This window comes from Sinocyclocheilus anshuiensis, unplaced genomic scaffold (genome assembly GCF_001515605.1).
Source record: "Sinocyclocheilus anshuiensis isolate Anshui unplaced genomic scaffold, SAMN03320099.WGS_v1.1 scaffold4, whole genome shotgun sequence".
Lineage (NCBI taxonomy): Eukaryota > Metazoa > Chordata > Actinopteri > Cypriniformes > Cyprinidae > Sinocyclocheilus > Sinocyclocheilus anshuiensis.
In genome coordinates this window covers 1,712,862-1,730,982 of record NW_015554075.1, presented here as the reverse complement: position 1 = coordinate 1,730,982, position 18,121 = coordinate 1,712,862, and the positions used below count along the sequence as shown (strand labels likewise).

Genomic DNA, 18,121 nt, shown 5'->3' with positions numbered 1-18,121 from the left:
GCTGATTCCAACTGCGGGCGGCATAATAACTAAAAGCGGACTCCCCTTGTTTTGTGTGAACACTTGGTATTTCTAACTGACTCGATCCTAATTATCTGAGTGGTCTGTTAGGTTTATAATAAGTGAACATATCTGCTATGTATTTAGGTCCTAGGCCATTGAGCGATTTATAAACGTCAGAAACTGTTGCTTGAGGAAAGCAGAAAGTTGCTGAATTTCTGCTACTGATGTTTCTGATAATGGAGTCCTGGGCTTGGCTGCGCTCTGAGCTGAAAGCCGCTGTTCGACCTTGAGCGCCTGTTAGTAGCGATGTTAGCTGCTGGCTGATCTGATCCATGTTTAATCACATTTGGGGATTCCTCACCCGCATTCATTAATGCTTCAAATCTGTTCTCAAGATGTATAGGGGGTGGTAGAATACCAGTATTCACAACCCTTGTCATAGCCGAATCTGGGGTAGAGGATGCTACGGCAGCAATACGAGAAATTCGTGACAATCTGATGTCTCTACTGCCTTTGGGTCTCGCTCCCTGTTTGTGCCATCGATTAGTGTGACAATCAGTTTCAGCTTGTTCCTCTATACTTGGTATAAACTGTTGAGATTGACTAGACTCTTGGGACTCACCAGCTGTATGCTGAGGGGGTCCGTGATGACGGTCTGCTGCCTGTTTTGGAAGTCCAGCAAGTAACTTTGTTTCAAGAACCGCAATCCTTTGTAGAAGTTTGTGGCAGTTCATGCAGCAAGTAGATTCAACAGGAGGCATTTTATTTCTCTTCTGTTTGAATGTAGACAGCTGTGTTTTCCCTTCTCCGAAATGTAAGCTGCTGGCAGTGGGAGGCAAAGTCTTCTTTTTCGTGGTATTATTCCAGTCCCAAAGAGTTTTTAGTTTTAGTGTTTGTGCCAAAAAAAAAATGTGTTGTTTGAGCACTGTGCTAATCTGCTGAAGTAAAAATCTTAGAAAAATCAGAGAAAAGTACAGAAATAGGAAGCAAAGCGCAGAGCAGTAAGCAAGAACGTCCGAACGGTAGCGAAGCCGGAAGCTCACACTGGGACGCAGGGGTTCTCTGCGGTGACGAATCCAAATGCCTCTGATTGGACACTGCATTCATAAGCTCAACAAAAACGTGCATGATTGGTTACAAAGGCGCGTAAAAAGAAATTGAAATGCTACGTGGGCAAACCTAATGTAAATGAAATCGACATTTATATATTTATTTATTTCACAGCCGTAATAGACTGTGAAGAGGCATTTTTTGCCCCTTATCTGGAATTTGGGGGGGCATTTAGTTAATTCTGGTCAGAAAAAATATGGAGGTGATGGTCATAGATGGTTAAACGTCCAACAAGGACTAGTAGACATCTAGGTCGTTGGGCTGGTCTGTGCTATTTGCCATCAGAGTGGTCTGATCTGATTTAATACCTTAATTTCCTCTCAAATTACTCTCTCCGTTTTACAAACATTCATATTAGGAGCAAATAAGCATGAATGAGAAGCAGGAAATCATGAGAGTAAATTGCTAAAGCGCACTAATCACTTCTTTACAATATTTGGTGTAAGGTCTCCATGACAACATGCTTTTATATTTCAGGACTGTGTATTGTGTTCCTTCCTGGGATTGGTGGATTGGTTAAATGATGGTGGAAATGTGCTGGAAAGGTCAGTGAAAATAACTCGAAAACATGACACTTTTAGAGATGGGCTAAAAATGAACACAAAATAGGACAGGATGTTATTTCTCTGGCCACGTATCGTAAGAACGGATGTCCTATTAATTGCTTTATTAAATTTGCTGCCTTTTCATGCTGTTTTGGACTAAAAGGAGAACATGAAGTATTATCAAATTTACATGCGAGTGATTTTTATATTCTTTCTTACTTATTGAAATGTTGTTGGGAACTTCTCACATCTGACATCAGATCCGAGCCTCCCCGGGGAAACTAAGCCTCTCAGATCTCTCACTTAATGCATGGCATTACTGCAGTGATATAACTGCTCACAATAGGCTCAGTTAAGAGCTTAATCAACAACATATACAAGCAACAATGGGATAAATATGATGGAGTAAATTATTAAAGATGGGCTTTGGATTTACTTTTTATGGGGTCTCTTAATACAGGCTTCGCTTTAGCAGGAATTGTATTTAGTTGTAGGAAGACCTGATGATTTTCACATTGTAAAGTGGTCACAGGTAAGTCAAAAATCCAACTGCATTAAGTATTTTTTTAGCAGAGATTTTGGTTGTGTACATATACACTACCAGATTTTTTATTTATAATTAAAAAACAATTTTGTTCAGCAAAGACGCAGTAACTTGACAAAAAGTAAACGCTTTTAAAATGTTACAAAACACTTCTATTTCAAATAAATGTTGGTCTTATCTTTTCAATTAACCAAAAAATCCTGAGGAAAAATCAGTTTCCACAAAAATATTAAACACCCTCAATAATTTTAATCATGATAAAATAATGAGAAATGTTTCTTGAGCAACAAATCAGCATATTAAAATGATTTCTGAAGGATCATGAAACACTGAAGAATAAATTACATTTTAAATTATATTATATTATAGAAGATATTTTAAATTGTAATACTATTTTACAATATTATAGTTTTACTGAATTGTATTTATTTTTTAATCAAATAAATGCAGCCTTGGTGAGCATATAAGAACTTTCAAAAAAAATCTTACCGACTTCAATACAGTTTTGGTTTAAATAGACCGTTTTCATATTCATCTTTTTTTTTCGTGTTGCCGTAATGTTGACAGTTTGCTGAAAATCCACTAAATAATTAATTTTAAAACATATATGTTTATTTACCTCTACCTCTATCTCTATACATTTATGCCTTTAAGGCAATGTGCTGCTGAATAATTTCTTGATCTTAACGATTTCTCGGTCGATTTCATGATGTATGGAACATTTAGCTTAAATTAAGTTCAGATAATATGCCCTTTACCTTTGAATAACCTTTCCAAACTAAATTCATTGCTGTTATCTTCAGGAAGTGCTCAGTGCTGAGTAACTGTGTTGAATTACAGATATAGCTTGAAACAGTTATTATGCAACTTCCACATCACCTCAGGAGGAAATGAGGTCAGCTATAGGGTAATAAAAAGGACAACACCAGCACTCATCACCTATGTAAAAATGTTGGCTGTAGTCGTTCAGACTAACTGAATCATTCCTTTGTGTATTCAGCACTAACTGATAAAATGAGCTCACTCAATGCAGTTAAATCCACTTGCATGTACTCTAACACATCACGCTGGCATTCACAACCCAAATATGACCTGACAGCACAGTCCCATGAGCTCTGACTTCTTTTGTTTAGCAGAATACAAACCCACTGAGGGTTAATGCTCAACCTCTGCCCTTAGTTAGTAAAGGGAACAGGCAGAAATCTATACATATCTGCTTATAGAATGGGAAAGGAAACAGAACAGGGGCCGTGCAGGCTCCCACACTGGACTCCTGTCAGGAATGAATCCCCAAAGGTTCCTCATGCATTGCTATCTAATGTAAATATATATGCTGGGGCCGATGCTGATTGAGTTTTTATCAGTCCTCCGTCTCTACCCTTATATGTTTCCCCTTCGGAGCCACTCCAGCTGACAGTAGTGTCCTTCTGAAAACAGAATGTATCCTGTTTCTGACCCCGTCTCTGTTGCACTGACCCACTAATAGGTCTAATAGGATTACATGTGCTGAGGCTGCTTTGAAAAACAGTCCTGAGCCACTGTATCGTCTGTATGAAACAGTTGCAGAGACAGTGAATTTAAAAGAATCTTGCAGATAAATTTAAAAGACTTAATGCAGGGCAGCAGTTTTAGTATCATTGAGATATTATATTATATGTGACCCTGGACCACAAAAATAGCACAGGTATATTTGTAGCAATAGCCAAAAAATACATTGTATGTGTCAAAATGACCGATTTTTCTTTTATGCCATAAATCATTAGGATATTAGGTAAAGATCATGTTCCACGAAGATATTTAGTAAATTTCCTACTGTGAATATATCAAAACTGAATTTTTAATTAGTAATATGCATTGCTAAGAACTTCATTTGGGCAACTTTAAAGGCAATTTTCTCAGTATTTTTTTTTTTGCACACTCAGATTCCAGATTTTCCAATATTTGTATCAGCCAAATATCAGCCTATCCTCACAAACCATACATCAATGAAAAGCTTATTTATTCAGCTTTCAGTATAAATAAAAAAATCTATTCAATTTCAATTTCTCAAAATCTCAAAAGATTTACCCTTATGACTGGTTTTGTGGTCCAGGGTCACATATGAGATATTATTTATTTATATGAATATTTATAAATATGTTTAATATATATATATTTTTTTGTTTTATTTCAGTTTACATTTATTTTAAGGAACAAAAATGTTTTTTTGACAGTTTTAGTTAACTATAGTATATATATGTGACCCTGGACTTTGTGCACCCTCAGATTCCAGATTTTCAAATAGTTGTATCTCGGCCAAATATTGTCCTATTGTCCTATATTTATTAAGCTTTCTGATGATGTATAAATCTCAATTTCAAAGATTTACCCTTATGACTGGTTTTGTGGTCCAGGGTCACATATGAGATATTATTTATTTATATGAATATTTATAAATATGTTTAATATATATATATTTTTTTGTTTTATTTCAGTTTACATTTATTTTAAGGAACAAAAATGTTTTTTTGACAGTTTTAGTTAACTATAGTATATATATGTGACCCTGGACCACAAAACCAGTCATAAGTAGCACAGGTATATTAGCCAACAATACATTATCAATTTTATTTTTATGCCAAAATCATTACGATATTAAGTAAAGATCATGTTCCATGAAGATGTTTAGTAAATTTCCTACCGCAAATATATCAAAACTTAATTTTTGATTAGTAATATGCATTGCTAAGGACTTCATTTGGACAACTTTAAAGGCAATTTTCTAAATATTTAGATTTTTTGCACACACAGATTACAGATTTTCAAATAGTTGTATATTGGCCAAAAATCGTCCTATCCTAAAAAAATCAATACATCATAACCATACAACAATAGAAGGCATATTTATTCAGCTTTCAGGTGATGTATAAATCTCAATTTATACATGGTATAATGACTGGCATTTGACTGTTTTTTTACCATGTAATATATATTTAGTTAACTATAATTTTGTTTTCAGTTTTAGTTAACTATAATAACCCTGATGGCCAGCCATTTCTACCTAACCTGCCTCTTAAAAATTCTGTTGGTGCAATCTAGTCAGGTTTAAGTCAAATTACATTAGATTTTTGACTTGTATAAACCAGTTAATTTGAAATTTCTTTTTGTATTGCGCATATGTGCAAATCTTATCAGTACTTAGACTGAAAATAAGCACGAATCAAGTGCAAGAAGAGCACTTATTTATTATTACATGTGGTGTAGCGCTGGTGTTGTATTGTGAAACTCTGACTCGGCTCTTCAAATTGTTTGTGTTTCTCACTGCTCATGTGTGATTCCACCTTCTTGTTAGACGCATTTCTGACACATGCTGCCGTTGGTGGCAAAATTACGCCAACTGCTAACTTTATAGTCTAAAACTATGGCATTTACACCAGTCACCAATCCGCATAACGAAAGGCGAAAGAAACGTAGAAAGTAAAACCACAGAAATGTCTTCAGCTGCATCACATCCAGTTTACAAACACGCTGTACAGATTGGTTATAAAGCTGTCCACTGCTGCCCTCTGGTGGATTCACATCGCATTGTCTTTTACAAAGCAGTACAGATACAGTGCACAGCATAAATGAGTACACCCCCTCTGAAACTTAACAAATTCAGCAATTACTCTTTGCTTAGAAGACATGTTATGGTTTTTTAGAGATATAATATTCCAGCAAGTCTGCTTGATCAGTTACCAAAGAAGAATGTTAAAATTATTCAAGAAAATACCATTTTCTTATCAAAGTGATAAAATGTTGTGTTGCAAAAATGAGTACACCCTCCTGAAAGTTACTAAATAAAACATAAAAAAAAAAAAGTCTGGTGTAAGGTTAAGGCAAGTATTGATCAACAGGTAAGTATGTTGAACCAACACTGTTAAAGGTAAGTAATTTCTTGATGTTATATGGCCCACTGAATCATACTTCGACTTAATGCTGACAACAATGAAACCACTTGAGAGAGAACTGTCAGGAGATTTATTTCTTAGCATAAAAGAGGACAATGGTACAAGAGGAATACCAAATTATTGTTTTAAGTGTGAAAATATAGCCAAAGTAACACAGAAATTCAAAAACAATGGACTTGTGAAAAGGCCCCTGAAATAATCAGGTCTTCACTTTAAGCTTTCATTTAGTGATGAGTGAGTTTTTGATAGAAAAAGAGCAAGATTCTGAGAGACGAGCTGAGCAACACTCCCCATTAAAGATCAGGGCATTTAAGGAGGTCATCCAGGAGTTAAACAGCACAGATGTGAAAATTTGTCATGAACTTGAACACTCAGTGCCAAGAGCTGTCAGAGCAGTGTACTTGGAGTTATGGAGGACATTAAGTTCTAGAATATTACACTTGGTTGAATTAAATCTAGGTTGTACTCAATTCTGCAATCCTTCATTTAAACAACAATTGGCTAAGTTTCTTATTTTACAGATATTAATGGCATGTATTTCTCTGTTTTTATTAAGAATATGTTTAATACATTTCAATTTTGCCATCTTTCTATGAATTATATTAGTGATCATTAAGAAAATACATCTTTTATATTTAATCAGATATATATCTTTTATATTTTCTTTGTAAATCATGAAACTTTATGTAAAAAAATGTCCCCTGCATTTTCATGTCACTGCAGAAATAATGTACGTTTTAGTCCATTGGCTGAGATTGATTTTTAACTACATCCGTACATTTATGATCAGGAAATATTCATGTGTCCCTCTCTCACATAGCTACATGGTGAGTAGATATGTCCCATAATTTTGAGGCAAATGATTTCTAAATCTGAAAATCTGTGTGTAACTTTACGTAACGTCGCTACCTAACACCTTTTTTTCTGCAATTAATTTTTTTGGGTGTTATTCCATAGCATTTAGTTTTTTTATGTGTTACACTTGAAATATTGTTAAAATTGTCATTGTTATTGATATTGATTTACCTCTGAAAACTTTTAAATAAAATAGCAAAAAATATATTTGCAATGTAGATGTAAACAAAATCTTAATAGGTAAAATAACCCTTTTTATTAAATTATATATTACTGTGTTTCGGTAGTGTAAAATTTGGGGTGAGGTAAAATATTACAAAACTTTCTGAAAAAAAAAATATATATATATATATATATATACACACAAACTCAGAAATTACTCGTTAGGGTGCTGTAGGGTCCTGTTACATGTTACGGTACTGTAGATATATAATATTCCAGGAAGTCAGCTTGATCAGTTACCAAAGAGGAATGTTAAAATTACTCTAGAAAATGCAATTTTCTTATCAAAGTGATAAATTGTTGTGTTGCAAAAATTTGTACACCCTCCTGAAAGTTACTAAAAAAAACTAAATAAAAATTTCTGGTGTAATGTTAAAAGTAAATTTTGATCAACAGGTATGTTGAACCAAAACTGTTAAATATAAGTCATTTTTGGACAATTAAAAGTGTTATATAGCCCACTGAATCATACTCAGGCTTAATGTTGACAACAATAAAACCACTTAAGAGAGAACTGTCAGGACATTGATTCCTTGTGAAAAGGCCACTGAAATAATTATGTCTTTATTTTAAGCTTTCATTTAGTGATGAGTGAGTTTTTGCTAGAAAAAGAGCAGGAGAAGCACTGTGAAAGTGTCTCAGAGCTGGCAAAAGCTGTGAAACGAGTGACACTTTATCTCAAAGAGTAAGATGCAGCATGCAGAAGTGACATGCATGGTTGTTTATCCACACCAGAACTACCGACTGTAGCCAAAGCACAATAAACTCCTTTAGCTTTTTCCAAGGCCCATATTTACAATTCTGGGAATCCAGGGAATCCATACTCTGGTCTCATGAGACCTATTCAATCATTTCGGATCTAACAGCATCCAGGTGTTGCTATTCAATCATTTCGGATCTAACAGCATCCAAAATGTTCTGGTGTTGCTAGAGGAGGAGTACAGAGAGAAGTGCCTGGTTCCCAGACTGACATTCAGTGGTAGTAAAGCTCTTCGATAGGGATGTATGAGTGCTGAAGGTGTGAGGGAGTTGTACTTTATCAACGCTGTCATGAATTCACACACTACCGTGATACAAAATACAAAAACCTGAAACTGAAGATGCTACCCTCTTCTCATTCCCTGCATTGTTGGGCATTTCATGACAATGACAATGAAGATATTCATTCTCCTGAGTTGAAAATCCTTCAGTGGACATGTATTTCACTCAATCTTAACACTCTTGAGCTGCTGTGAGAGATTCTGTAGAGACGAGCTGAGCAACACTCCCCATTAAAGATCAGGGCATTTAAGGAGGTCATCCAGGAGTTAAACAGCACAGATGTGAAAATTTGTCATGAACTTGAACACTCAGTGCCAAGAGCTGTCAGAGCAGTGTACTTGGAGTTATGGAGGACATTAAGTTCTAGAATATTACACTTGGTTGAATTAAATCTAGGTTGTACTCAATTCTGCAATCCTTCATTTAAACAAAAATTGGCTACGTTTCTTATTTTACAGATGGCATGTATTTCTCAGTTTTTTTAAAGAATATGTTTAATACATTTCAATTTTGCCATCTTTCTATTAACTATATTAGTGATAATTAAGAAAATACATCTTTTATATTTAATCAGAGGGGGTGTACTCATTTATGCTGAGCACTGTATGTCTTTGGAAATTCGAGTTATCAAAAGCAGGAGGTAGATCTCAGGAAGACGATGATTAACCTAACGCAGCACACATTTTTACAGACATGTCAGACTTGGCTACAGACCCCAGTTTTCAAATATATTAGTCTGAATACAAAGAGCCTAGATAATTTTTCTCATTGCCTGCTTTAAATGATGGCAACATTTTATTAAACCCGGAACATCGCTTGTATTGAGAGTGACTTAAAGGCACAATATGTAAGATTTTTTTATTAAAATATCCAAAACCCACTAGAACAGTGTTATATATTTTGCTGACTTGTGTACTTACATTATCCCAAATGTTTCGAAGAATGTTTAAATCCAGAGAAATAAGCAATTTTAACTAGTGACACGGACCGTGTCCATAGTGTTGCCTGCTAATGACGTCATAACCCCTCGATTTCGGGTTTTGTTTTGTAGAAAACATGGAAACACCAAAGACGCTTTAATATGTTGTGCGTTTTAATAGACTGGTGACGACCGCACAGAGTAGCATTATAACAGAACTTTCAAATGTATCTAGTATGATAAAACAGCACTGCTTTACTCCACATACTCACGACCAGAAGGAGCGGAAGCGGTCAACTGTGGCATACTAAAAGCTCCGCAGCTTTCGAGCCGTGTGTTACGCTCGTTCAGCGGCCTTGTTTCGCTTCGACGGCTTTCAGCCTCACCCTGCTTCATTCTACTATGTTAATAAATCATTAGCTCATCCATGAACATGATTTCTGCCACAGTGCCATCGGATTGCATCGGCTGTGGGGAAGAAAACCACAACTCCCATGATTCCACACTCAGTCACGGGGTCATCAAACTAGCCTTTGCCTGTTTATTTTGAATACGTGCCCTCTAGCGGCGAAAATTAAATATTGTGCCTTTAAGAATAATCTTTTAATTTGAGCTGATATTAAAACAAAACGATAAACCATTATTATACCATGATTTTTTTTTTTAAGAAAACACAGACTTCAATATCAATAAACTTTTAATAAATAGTTTCTCATTAATTCCTAATATTTACAGCCGGTTCACCATTCACACATAATGTTTCTATTCTTTTAGAGCACATTTCAGGCACAAATTAATTGGCTTTTTTTCTGAGACAAACACCAGATTTCTTTGCAAGTTAGTGGCTAGTGGATGAAGTAATTATGCAGGTACAAAACAGGATGATAACCATTGTCTCTGTTCCTTGCTAGTATGACACAGAATTCCATTCAAATTTGGACATACAGATCAATGCAATATTCAGTCCATTTTAAATAACATTTAAATGGTTTTCAATGCTGTAAGAGAACATAAATGGTCCAAAATGTTAGCTAAAAGAAGTTACGATGACTAAGCCCGTGGATCATGTTGTTGATTGGTCTTGAAAATAGTAAAAGAAAACCAAACAAATACCAGAAAGTCAATAAAAACACACAAAGACAGAAATAAAGTCATAGGTATGGCACCTAAAACCAAATAAACAAAACCTAGACATCGGTTAAAAAACAAAAGTGATCTGAATGCACTTGAGGTTTTCTCTGGAAAAATCAAAAGTATTCAAAGTTTGTCTCACCAGAAAGAAAAAAATGCACCGCGAATAGAAATCAGCCACAAAATTTGGGGTCTAAAATTACAACGACGTGCCCAGAAAGCTCAGCTCTAATAGAAATACCACGTTTAGAGTCTAGTATAATACCACAGAACTTTGTAACCTTGTACATCCTACAGTAGCAGCATGTGTGATATTAATTGACTGGATCTAGCGACGCTCATCCAATAACATGTAAGCTAATCCACCCACATCAGTGCTTGCGGTAATATGAAAACTAGGTATGCGGTCAGTAAGCTCGTAACCCTGCTAGCCTGTTGTAACATGGCAGTGCTGACGTTCACAGGGAGCTCTGGCGGCGAGGCAGACGATAAACAAGAATGAAATATGCGCAGGCTCCGACAGGAGCGATACGATTGACCCTTCTCAGAGCGAAGTCTTCATCTGGGTTTGGTAACTGCAATAGAAAGTCACTTAAAGGCATCTTTTACTTCCCCTGCATGAAGTTTAACATACCTCTCATGATAGAAAAGGAGAGGAAGTACAAACCATTTCATCTGATGTACAAGAACAGAAACTGTAGGCTGAAGGGGCATGATACTACAGCGATGACTGCGTGACATGACGCTGATGACCTTCTTTCTTACATTTCTTGTTTGCGTTTCCTCTAGGATTCAAACAGATGATGCTCAATCTGTTGTATCTGTAGTACAAAACCAAGAAGAACCAGTAGAAAGCAGCACATCAAAAGTTAGCCTGTAACATCACGACAGACACGTTCCCTATTGTTACAGTTACCAGGTCTTTGGACAAGGAACATTTATATAATTTATATGTTGAAATTCTGAAAGAGAGAAAAAAAAAAACCCCCACAAAAAACTAAGTAACAGTAAAAATTAGGAAAACCGTCACCAATTCTGTATCGGCACACAACTGCGTCTGCTCGCATTTCCCTCGCTTGTGCAAGGCAAAATGTCTTTAGCTCCACTTCCTGTTCCTCAAGGCCAAGGTCAGCTCCCGGCTGGCCCAGTTACACACTTGCAATATCTGCACAAGAGAGGACGGTGATGCCATCTTGTGTAGAAGGTGCACTGCACGTGTGCGTTTGGGGAGGTTGGGGTGGTGATTGTGAGGGGGTTTGGGGTCCGATGCCCATCCCCCTCATCAGTGGGGTTATACACTGCTGTCCTCCAGTAGAGGCTCCTTGCCCTCGCAGGGTCCACCCTGCGAACTGTGTAAGTGGCTCTGTGCGCCATTGTTGTGCTTCTTGTAGCTGCCGGGCCGCAGGTTGGGGGCATTGTGCTCTGGGATGAAGAGGGCAACCAGCAGGGACAGCAACACGGAGCACGCTCCGAACAGGAAGGGAGGGCCAGGGATGATGGCACTCTGAAGAGGCACGGATAGAGAGAGATTTGTGGGTAGGTGCATGTTTTGTAATACAGAGATTTCTTCATGCTTTTAATCACTCACCTCATCTGTAGGGTTGGCCATGTTGGGTTTGGCACCCTTCTCTGGGCTCTCTGCGGGGTCCATTTCACTGAGCTCCACATGGAACAGGTAGAAGACGAAGCCGTAGAGCGCTGGACCCAGACCGTTACACAGACCTCGGATTCCCGTGATCATTCCCTGCACCACACCTGACGCAGAAACGGGACAAATTGAATGAGAGTGCATTTTTCCAATCACTTCTTTAAAAAAAAGTAAAAAGGTTACTTAAATATACATTATAACACAACAATACACTACCATTCAAAATTTAGCACAATTTGTTTTGAAAGAAATTAATACTTGTATTCCATTACAAAATGTTACAAAAAATTGAATGAATCCACAAAAATATTTAAGTAGCACAACTGTTCTCAACAATGTTTCTTGAGCACTGAAACAGCATATTAGAATGATTTCTGAAGAATCATGTAACACTGAGGACTGCAGTAATGGCTCCAATTCTATATTAAAATAGTAAACAGTTGTTTTGAATTGTAATAATTTCACAATATTACTGTTATACTGTATTTTTGATAATAAATGCTGCCTTGTAAGAATTAGAGTATTCTTTCAAAAACATTAAAAATAAAAAAATAATTTGTACAAACGTTTTAAACTGTAGTATATTTAATTAAAATCATTTTAGTCGTTAGTGTATTATCCAACATTTACACAAAATAAAACGTAACAAAATAGAATAGAATATAAAATTAAATGGAAAAATAAATGATAATGTATTTTACTATCAGCATAACATTAAAACTATTAATCAGCTTATTAGAATTGACCACAATTCGATACATCAATAATAATTCAACCAATTGCATAAGATCAGACAGTCATTACTGGGTTAAAAGTAAACTGAACTGGTTTATTCTGCACTGGCTGACTGTATATTATCCTGTTTAATACATGGCTACCAAATACATAAATACACAAAATATCAATGAGTTGAAATTATTTTATTACTTGAGATGAGATTGCATAGTTACACAAGAGACATGAAACTAACAAAGCTTTGTTTAGGTCCACGGAATGCAGCGAATATTCCAGAGAGATGTAATAACAATAAACAGTGGCTTATCATAATCATTCTGCGGCTAAGCTTAACTAAACGTGCCAGCCAGAGGATTTTGTGTGAGAATATTTTAAGATTGGACACTTTGTGGCTGCACGCGTCTCACCTTGTTGGTCGGGGTCTGCGTTGCGGGACACTATGGCACTGATTGCTGGGAAGGTGATGCTGGACATGGCAGCAACGGCTCCAGCGGCCCACATCATCCTTAAGAGACAAATCAACCATCAGACTCTCTCTCACACACACATATAACACAGACTCTCAATCTGTTTTAGTTTACGTGCATGTGTAACTGGTTTCAGGAATACACACTGATCCAAAACACACACTGTTGAGGTCATGTTTACTTGTCTATTTGAGTTCCAGCCAAGAGACACAGATAGATAACTTGCTGATAGCTTTCCTATAGTTTAAAGAGTAAAGCACAGCGCTAGCAACGCCAAGGTCACATGTTCGATTCCCAGGGAAAGCATGAACTGCTAAAAAAATAAATGTGTACCCTGAATGCAATGTAAGTCACTTTGGATGAAATTGTCTGCTAAATGTAAATGCTTGTAATGGCAGGATAAGTGAGTCAACATCTTTTCTGGTATTTCCATTTTTCCAAAATTATGTTTTAGGAAAGTATCTAAGCTCTAAAACATCTAGTTCAAGTGCTTTAAATAAAGCTTATGAAATAATCACAATAAGTTCTAATTTCAAATACAAATCCAATTCCAAACTGAACTGTGCCATGTCTAATGAAGAGTGCTACCCTCTAGTGGGTTTCTAGATGATCAACTCACCAGGGCTGGGAGCCAAAGCCGTACCAGGCCAGCTGTAGGATCTGAAAGCCGAGACCTAACAAGATAGTGTTCTTATTCCCTATGGAACGCATCAGGATTCCTAGGACAACCGTCTGCACAGAGAGAGGAACCATTATTCTGAAATCTTCACTGGCGTCCATTTACAACCCAAACGCCTGACGCACTGGCACAGAGAGCAGATTAGTACGAAATTACGAATGCACACATGCTGTGCTGCTCAGAGTCAGGCAGTACAAACTTACAATGGAACGGGTGGAAAAAAGCCTGGAAACCAACCTGAGCCAAGATGGACAGGATTCCCACCACTGCAATGAAGGCAGCAACTGTTTCTGATGTAAATCTAATGACCTGGGAATTAAAGACAAAAGTTGGGTGGTTGAAAATTGACAGTTTAAGAAGATTTTATGATTTAGGTTCTAAACATTCAATAACACAGTTTTAGTTAGGGTGCCACAATCCAGTGAATCTAATTGTGCTAATAATGGTGTTATTTAAAAATTACCTTTTCTTTTTACATTTTCATTTTAACTTTACTAGTCATTTTGTTGTGTGCTTTTGTTAATTTTTTTTTTTTTTACATTCATATACATATACATATACATATATATATACATATATATACACATATACATATACATATATATACACATATACATATACATAGATATACATACATATATATACATATACATAGATATACATACATATATATACATATACATAGATATACATACATATATATACATATACATAGATATACATACATATATATACATATACACACATACATATATATACATATACACACATACATATATATATACACACATATATATATATATATATATATATATATACACACACACGCATATATAGAGAGCTTTATTTCAATTAACAAAAATGTGTTTTAATAGTTTTAGTTTCTGATAGCAACACTGTTGTGAAATAAACCTCTGATTTAACATCAGCAGCATACAGTGTCTTTCATGCTGTTTCCTTATTTAGATTAATTTCCAGTAATTTAATTTCCAGTAACTGTCAAGTCACAAGGTGGAAGAAAAAGTGTTACGTAATGATGTTTCTAAGAACTGCAGTGATCAGATCAGGCCTCTGGTATTGTTTGCATGCATCTCACAAAACCACACAACGCTCTGCTCTGAAATATGGGCAAATGGCCTTCTGTAAAATAGATGCACTTTAAGGAATATGAAGGAGTTAAAAAAAACAAACAAACAAAAAAAAAAAATCACATGACTATCTCAAGCAGTTAGAACAGTTACTTCTAACTATTTACTTGTAGGGTGAGGGAAGCTATGTGAAGTATGACTCATGGATACGTGACTCAAATTTAGGGTATTTGCTTAAGCTACAACAAGGTTTGAGTGTTTGCATAAATGTCACGGTACATTCATGCTACCTGCAGTGAACAGCAGCTGCAACCTCAGAGATCCACCGTGCAAATACATAAGAGTTACAGATCTGTGTCTTTGTGATATTGATACAAAAGGTGTGAACTGTACCTGTCTGAGATACAGGAAGAAACTGGAATACTGTCCAGCTTCAGGCAGGTAAGACAGGAAGACTGTGATGCAGATCAGGAGAACCGTGGAGTCCTGGCCCACCTTACGCAAAGACTGTGAACAAGAGAGTCACAGAGAGAACATGAGACTGAGGGAGGAGGACAATGAGAGAGAATGAGTGGGCAGCAGCACAGCAACATGATTCATTTAATAAGTGACAGACGACATCTTCGCTATTCTTCTTCAAATGCTTGCAGTTGTACAGCAGCTCAGAGGTTTGCTTTGTCCCCATCAAAATGGTATTAACACTGGTAGTGATTTGAGGCAACAAGGCAACCAGACTGTTAACATGCAAAACATTTCAGATGGGAAAATATAAAATATTTTATAAAAAAAAAAACAATTAAAATAATAACCATCATAATTTGTATCCATCAAAATGGAACATTAATAATTATGTAATATATATATATATATATATATATAACAATACACACACACCATTGTTCAAAAGATTGTGGTAGATAATTTATTTTTTTATTTTTAAATAAGTCTCTTTAATGCTTATCAACTATGTATTTGTTTACAGTAAAACAGTAATATTGTGAAACATTATAAATTAAAATGATAATTTTCTAGTTAAATATATTTTTAAAAATGTAATTTATTCTTTCAGTGACAAAGCTGAATTTTCAGTTGCTATTACTCCAGTCTTCAGTGTCACAACAGAATTCTAAACATTCTGATTTAATGCTCAAGATGCATATTATCAATGCCGAAAACAGTTGTGCTGCTTAATATTTTTGTGGAAACATTTATTCTTTGATGAATTAGAAGCATTTATTTGAAATAGACATATTTTTGTAACATTGTAAATGCTTTTACTGTCACTTTTGATCAATTTAATACATCCTTGCAAAACTAAATGATTAATTTCTTTCAAAAAAAAAAAAAAAGAAATCTTACTGAACCCAAAAATTTGAAATGTAGTGTTTTCCCAAAAAAGAGGGTTTAATTTATTCAGTTTATTTCTATTTTAGTAATTTATTATTCATATTAAATTATTAATTATTCAAAGCGGTCAATTGAATATTGATCAACTATGATACATGATATTGAATATTTATAAACTACTTAAACTATGACTGCTTTCATTAGCTATGTTTCCATCCAAAGTTACGAATTAAACTTATGTGCAAAATTAGAATATCATATAAAACATTTGCGAATAAAGCATCCAGTGAGTTGAAGAGAACAAAATTGTCACGTCCTGATTAACTCCGCCAAGTATCACGAAGAAAAATGTAATTAGCTGCAGTAGGACAAAGCACTGTATATAATAATTTTAATATACAATAAATTACAAGCTTCAGAACGCACAGACAAAACATGGTCATGTTATCTTATTTTCGGAGCCTGCTGTTTGGGAACACAGTTCTGGGAGTTATTTATAACAAAACACTTTGACGAGACTTTGCTCAAGCAAGCATTTTAGAATGACAAAACTAGCATTTCAGACGCTGTGCAACAAGATCGGTCCGCTGGTTAGTCAAGTTATCCCATCGCAAAGTCACATGTCTTTTTTGATGTGCCTCAGGGAATTTATTCTGTAAAAGTGTTTCCATCATAGTTTATGCACATGTTTTCTTAACGGATAAGAAATTTATCCTACTTAGGTGAGCGCATACGTTTTTTATGCACATTTTTAGAATTGATGCACATCTTACCGTTTCCATCCAGCATTTTTTATGCAATATCCCAAAATGCGCATAAACATAGGTGGATGACAGCTATTGACATCAGCGACTCACTGCAAAGGGGTCTGCCTGCTCCCATGAGATGGGGGCTCCCCATGAAGCTGGTCTCATCTTCTCAGGCAAGGACTCAGGAACCGCTACCAGGATAAAACAGATGTCTAGCAGAGCAATGGCCGTGGCAAGGATCACCACCAGAGTATCTCCATATGCCTCTGACAGGTAAGCACCGATCGCTGGGCTCGTCACCAAACTGGCTGCAAAAGTGGCCGATACCTGTGGGAAATTAATCTTGAGATTAAATCAACTGCGCTGACCGCAAGGGAAATGTTCATCAATGCAATTAACACATTCATTTCTTATTTGCAGGGCAAAAATGGAAACCGCAGATGGCTGTTAAAACAACAGGAAACCAATATCCGCCAAAGCGCTACAAAAAGTAACTGCTGTTGCACATATGCTGTGAAGTCAGGTTACAGCACAACATCAAAGGGAAGTCATGAATCATAGTCCTCTGCTCACCAAGCCATATGCTGTGCTCCTTTCATGCTCCTGAGTGATATCGGCCACATATGCAAAGATCACAGAGAAAGTGACTGCAAACACACCAGACATGGAGATCACTGCAAAGTACCACCTGTGGGATCAAATAGAGAGAAGGAGATGATCACCAGAAAAATGCTTAAATGAAATGCTTAAAACTTGATAGTAGTAAACAGGCAACTTTAAAATAACTGTACATGACATTTACAACTTTGGCAAAAGCGTTCCAAAATAGCTTAAAATTAAGATGATGATATAAACAAATCAATTAAATGACAATTAACATCCTTTAATAATGCACAAAATGCAATAAATACATTGACCATCTCACTGTAAGGTTAAACTCACAACAGTATGTGTATGTATTAGGGATGCACCGATACCACTTTTTCCAGTACTCACCCAATACCGATACTTTTATTTTTGGTACTTGCCGATATGATATTTTTATTGCATTTGTAAATTTTTTAAATATTGGGTACAGAAACCAAAAGGGTATGTATAATGTTAGTTGG

The 18,121-nt window shown here is 35.9% G+C and overlaps 1 protein-coding gene across 1 annotated transcript in view; it reads right to left on the bottom strand.

Annotated features, from left to right (window-relative positions):
• Positions 1 to 10,315: 10,315 nt before the first annotated feature.
• Positions 10,316 to 18,121, bottom strand: part of LOC107668926 (hippocampus abundant transcript 1 protein-like) — a gene marked incomplete at its 5' end in the record, with an annotated part of 19,234 nt that continues 11,428 nt past the window's right edge. Inside the window, 8 exons of the mRNA XM_016460979.1 lie at positions 10,316 to 11,803; positions 11,888 to 12,054; positions 13,090 to 13,187; positions 13,769 to 13,881; positions 14,066 to 14,137; positions 15,310 to 15,423; positions 17,121 to 17,339; positions 17,586 to 17,700. Of these exons, the coding sequence (XP_016316465.1) occupies positions 11,591 to 11,803; positions 11,888 to 12,054; positions 13,090 to 13,187; positions 13,769 to 13,881; positions 14,066 to 14,137; positions 15,310 to 15,423; positions 17,121 to 17,339; positions 17,586 to 17,700 (1,111 nt within the window). The remainder of the gene's footprint in view (positions 11,804 to 11,887; positions 12,055 to 13,089; positions 13,188 to 13,768; positions 13,882 to 14,065; positions 14,138 to 15,309; positions 15,424 to 17,120; positions 17,340 to 17,585; positions 17,701 to 18,121) is intronic.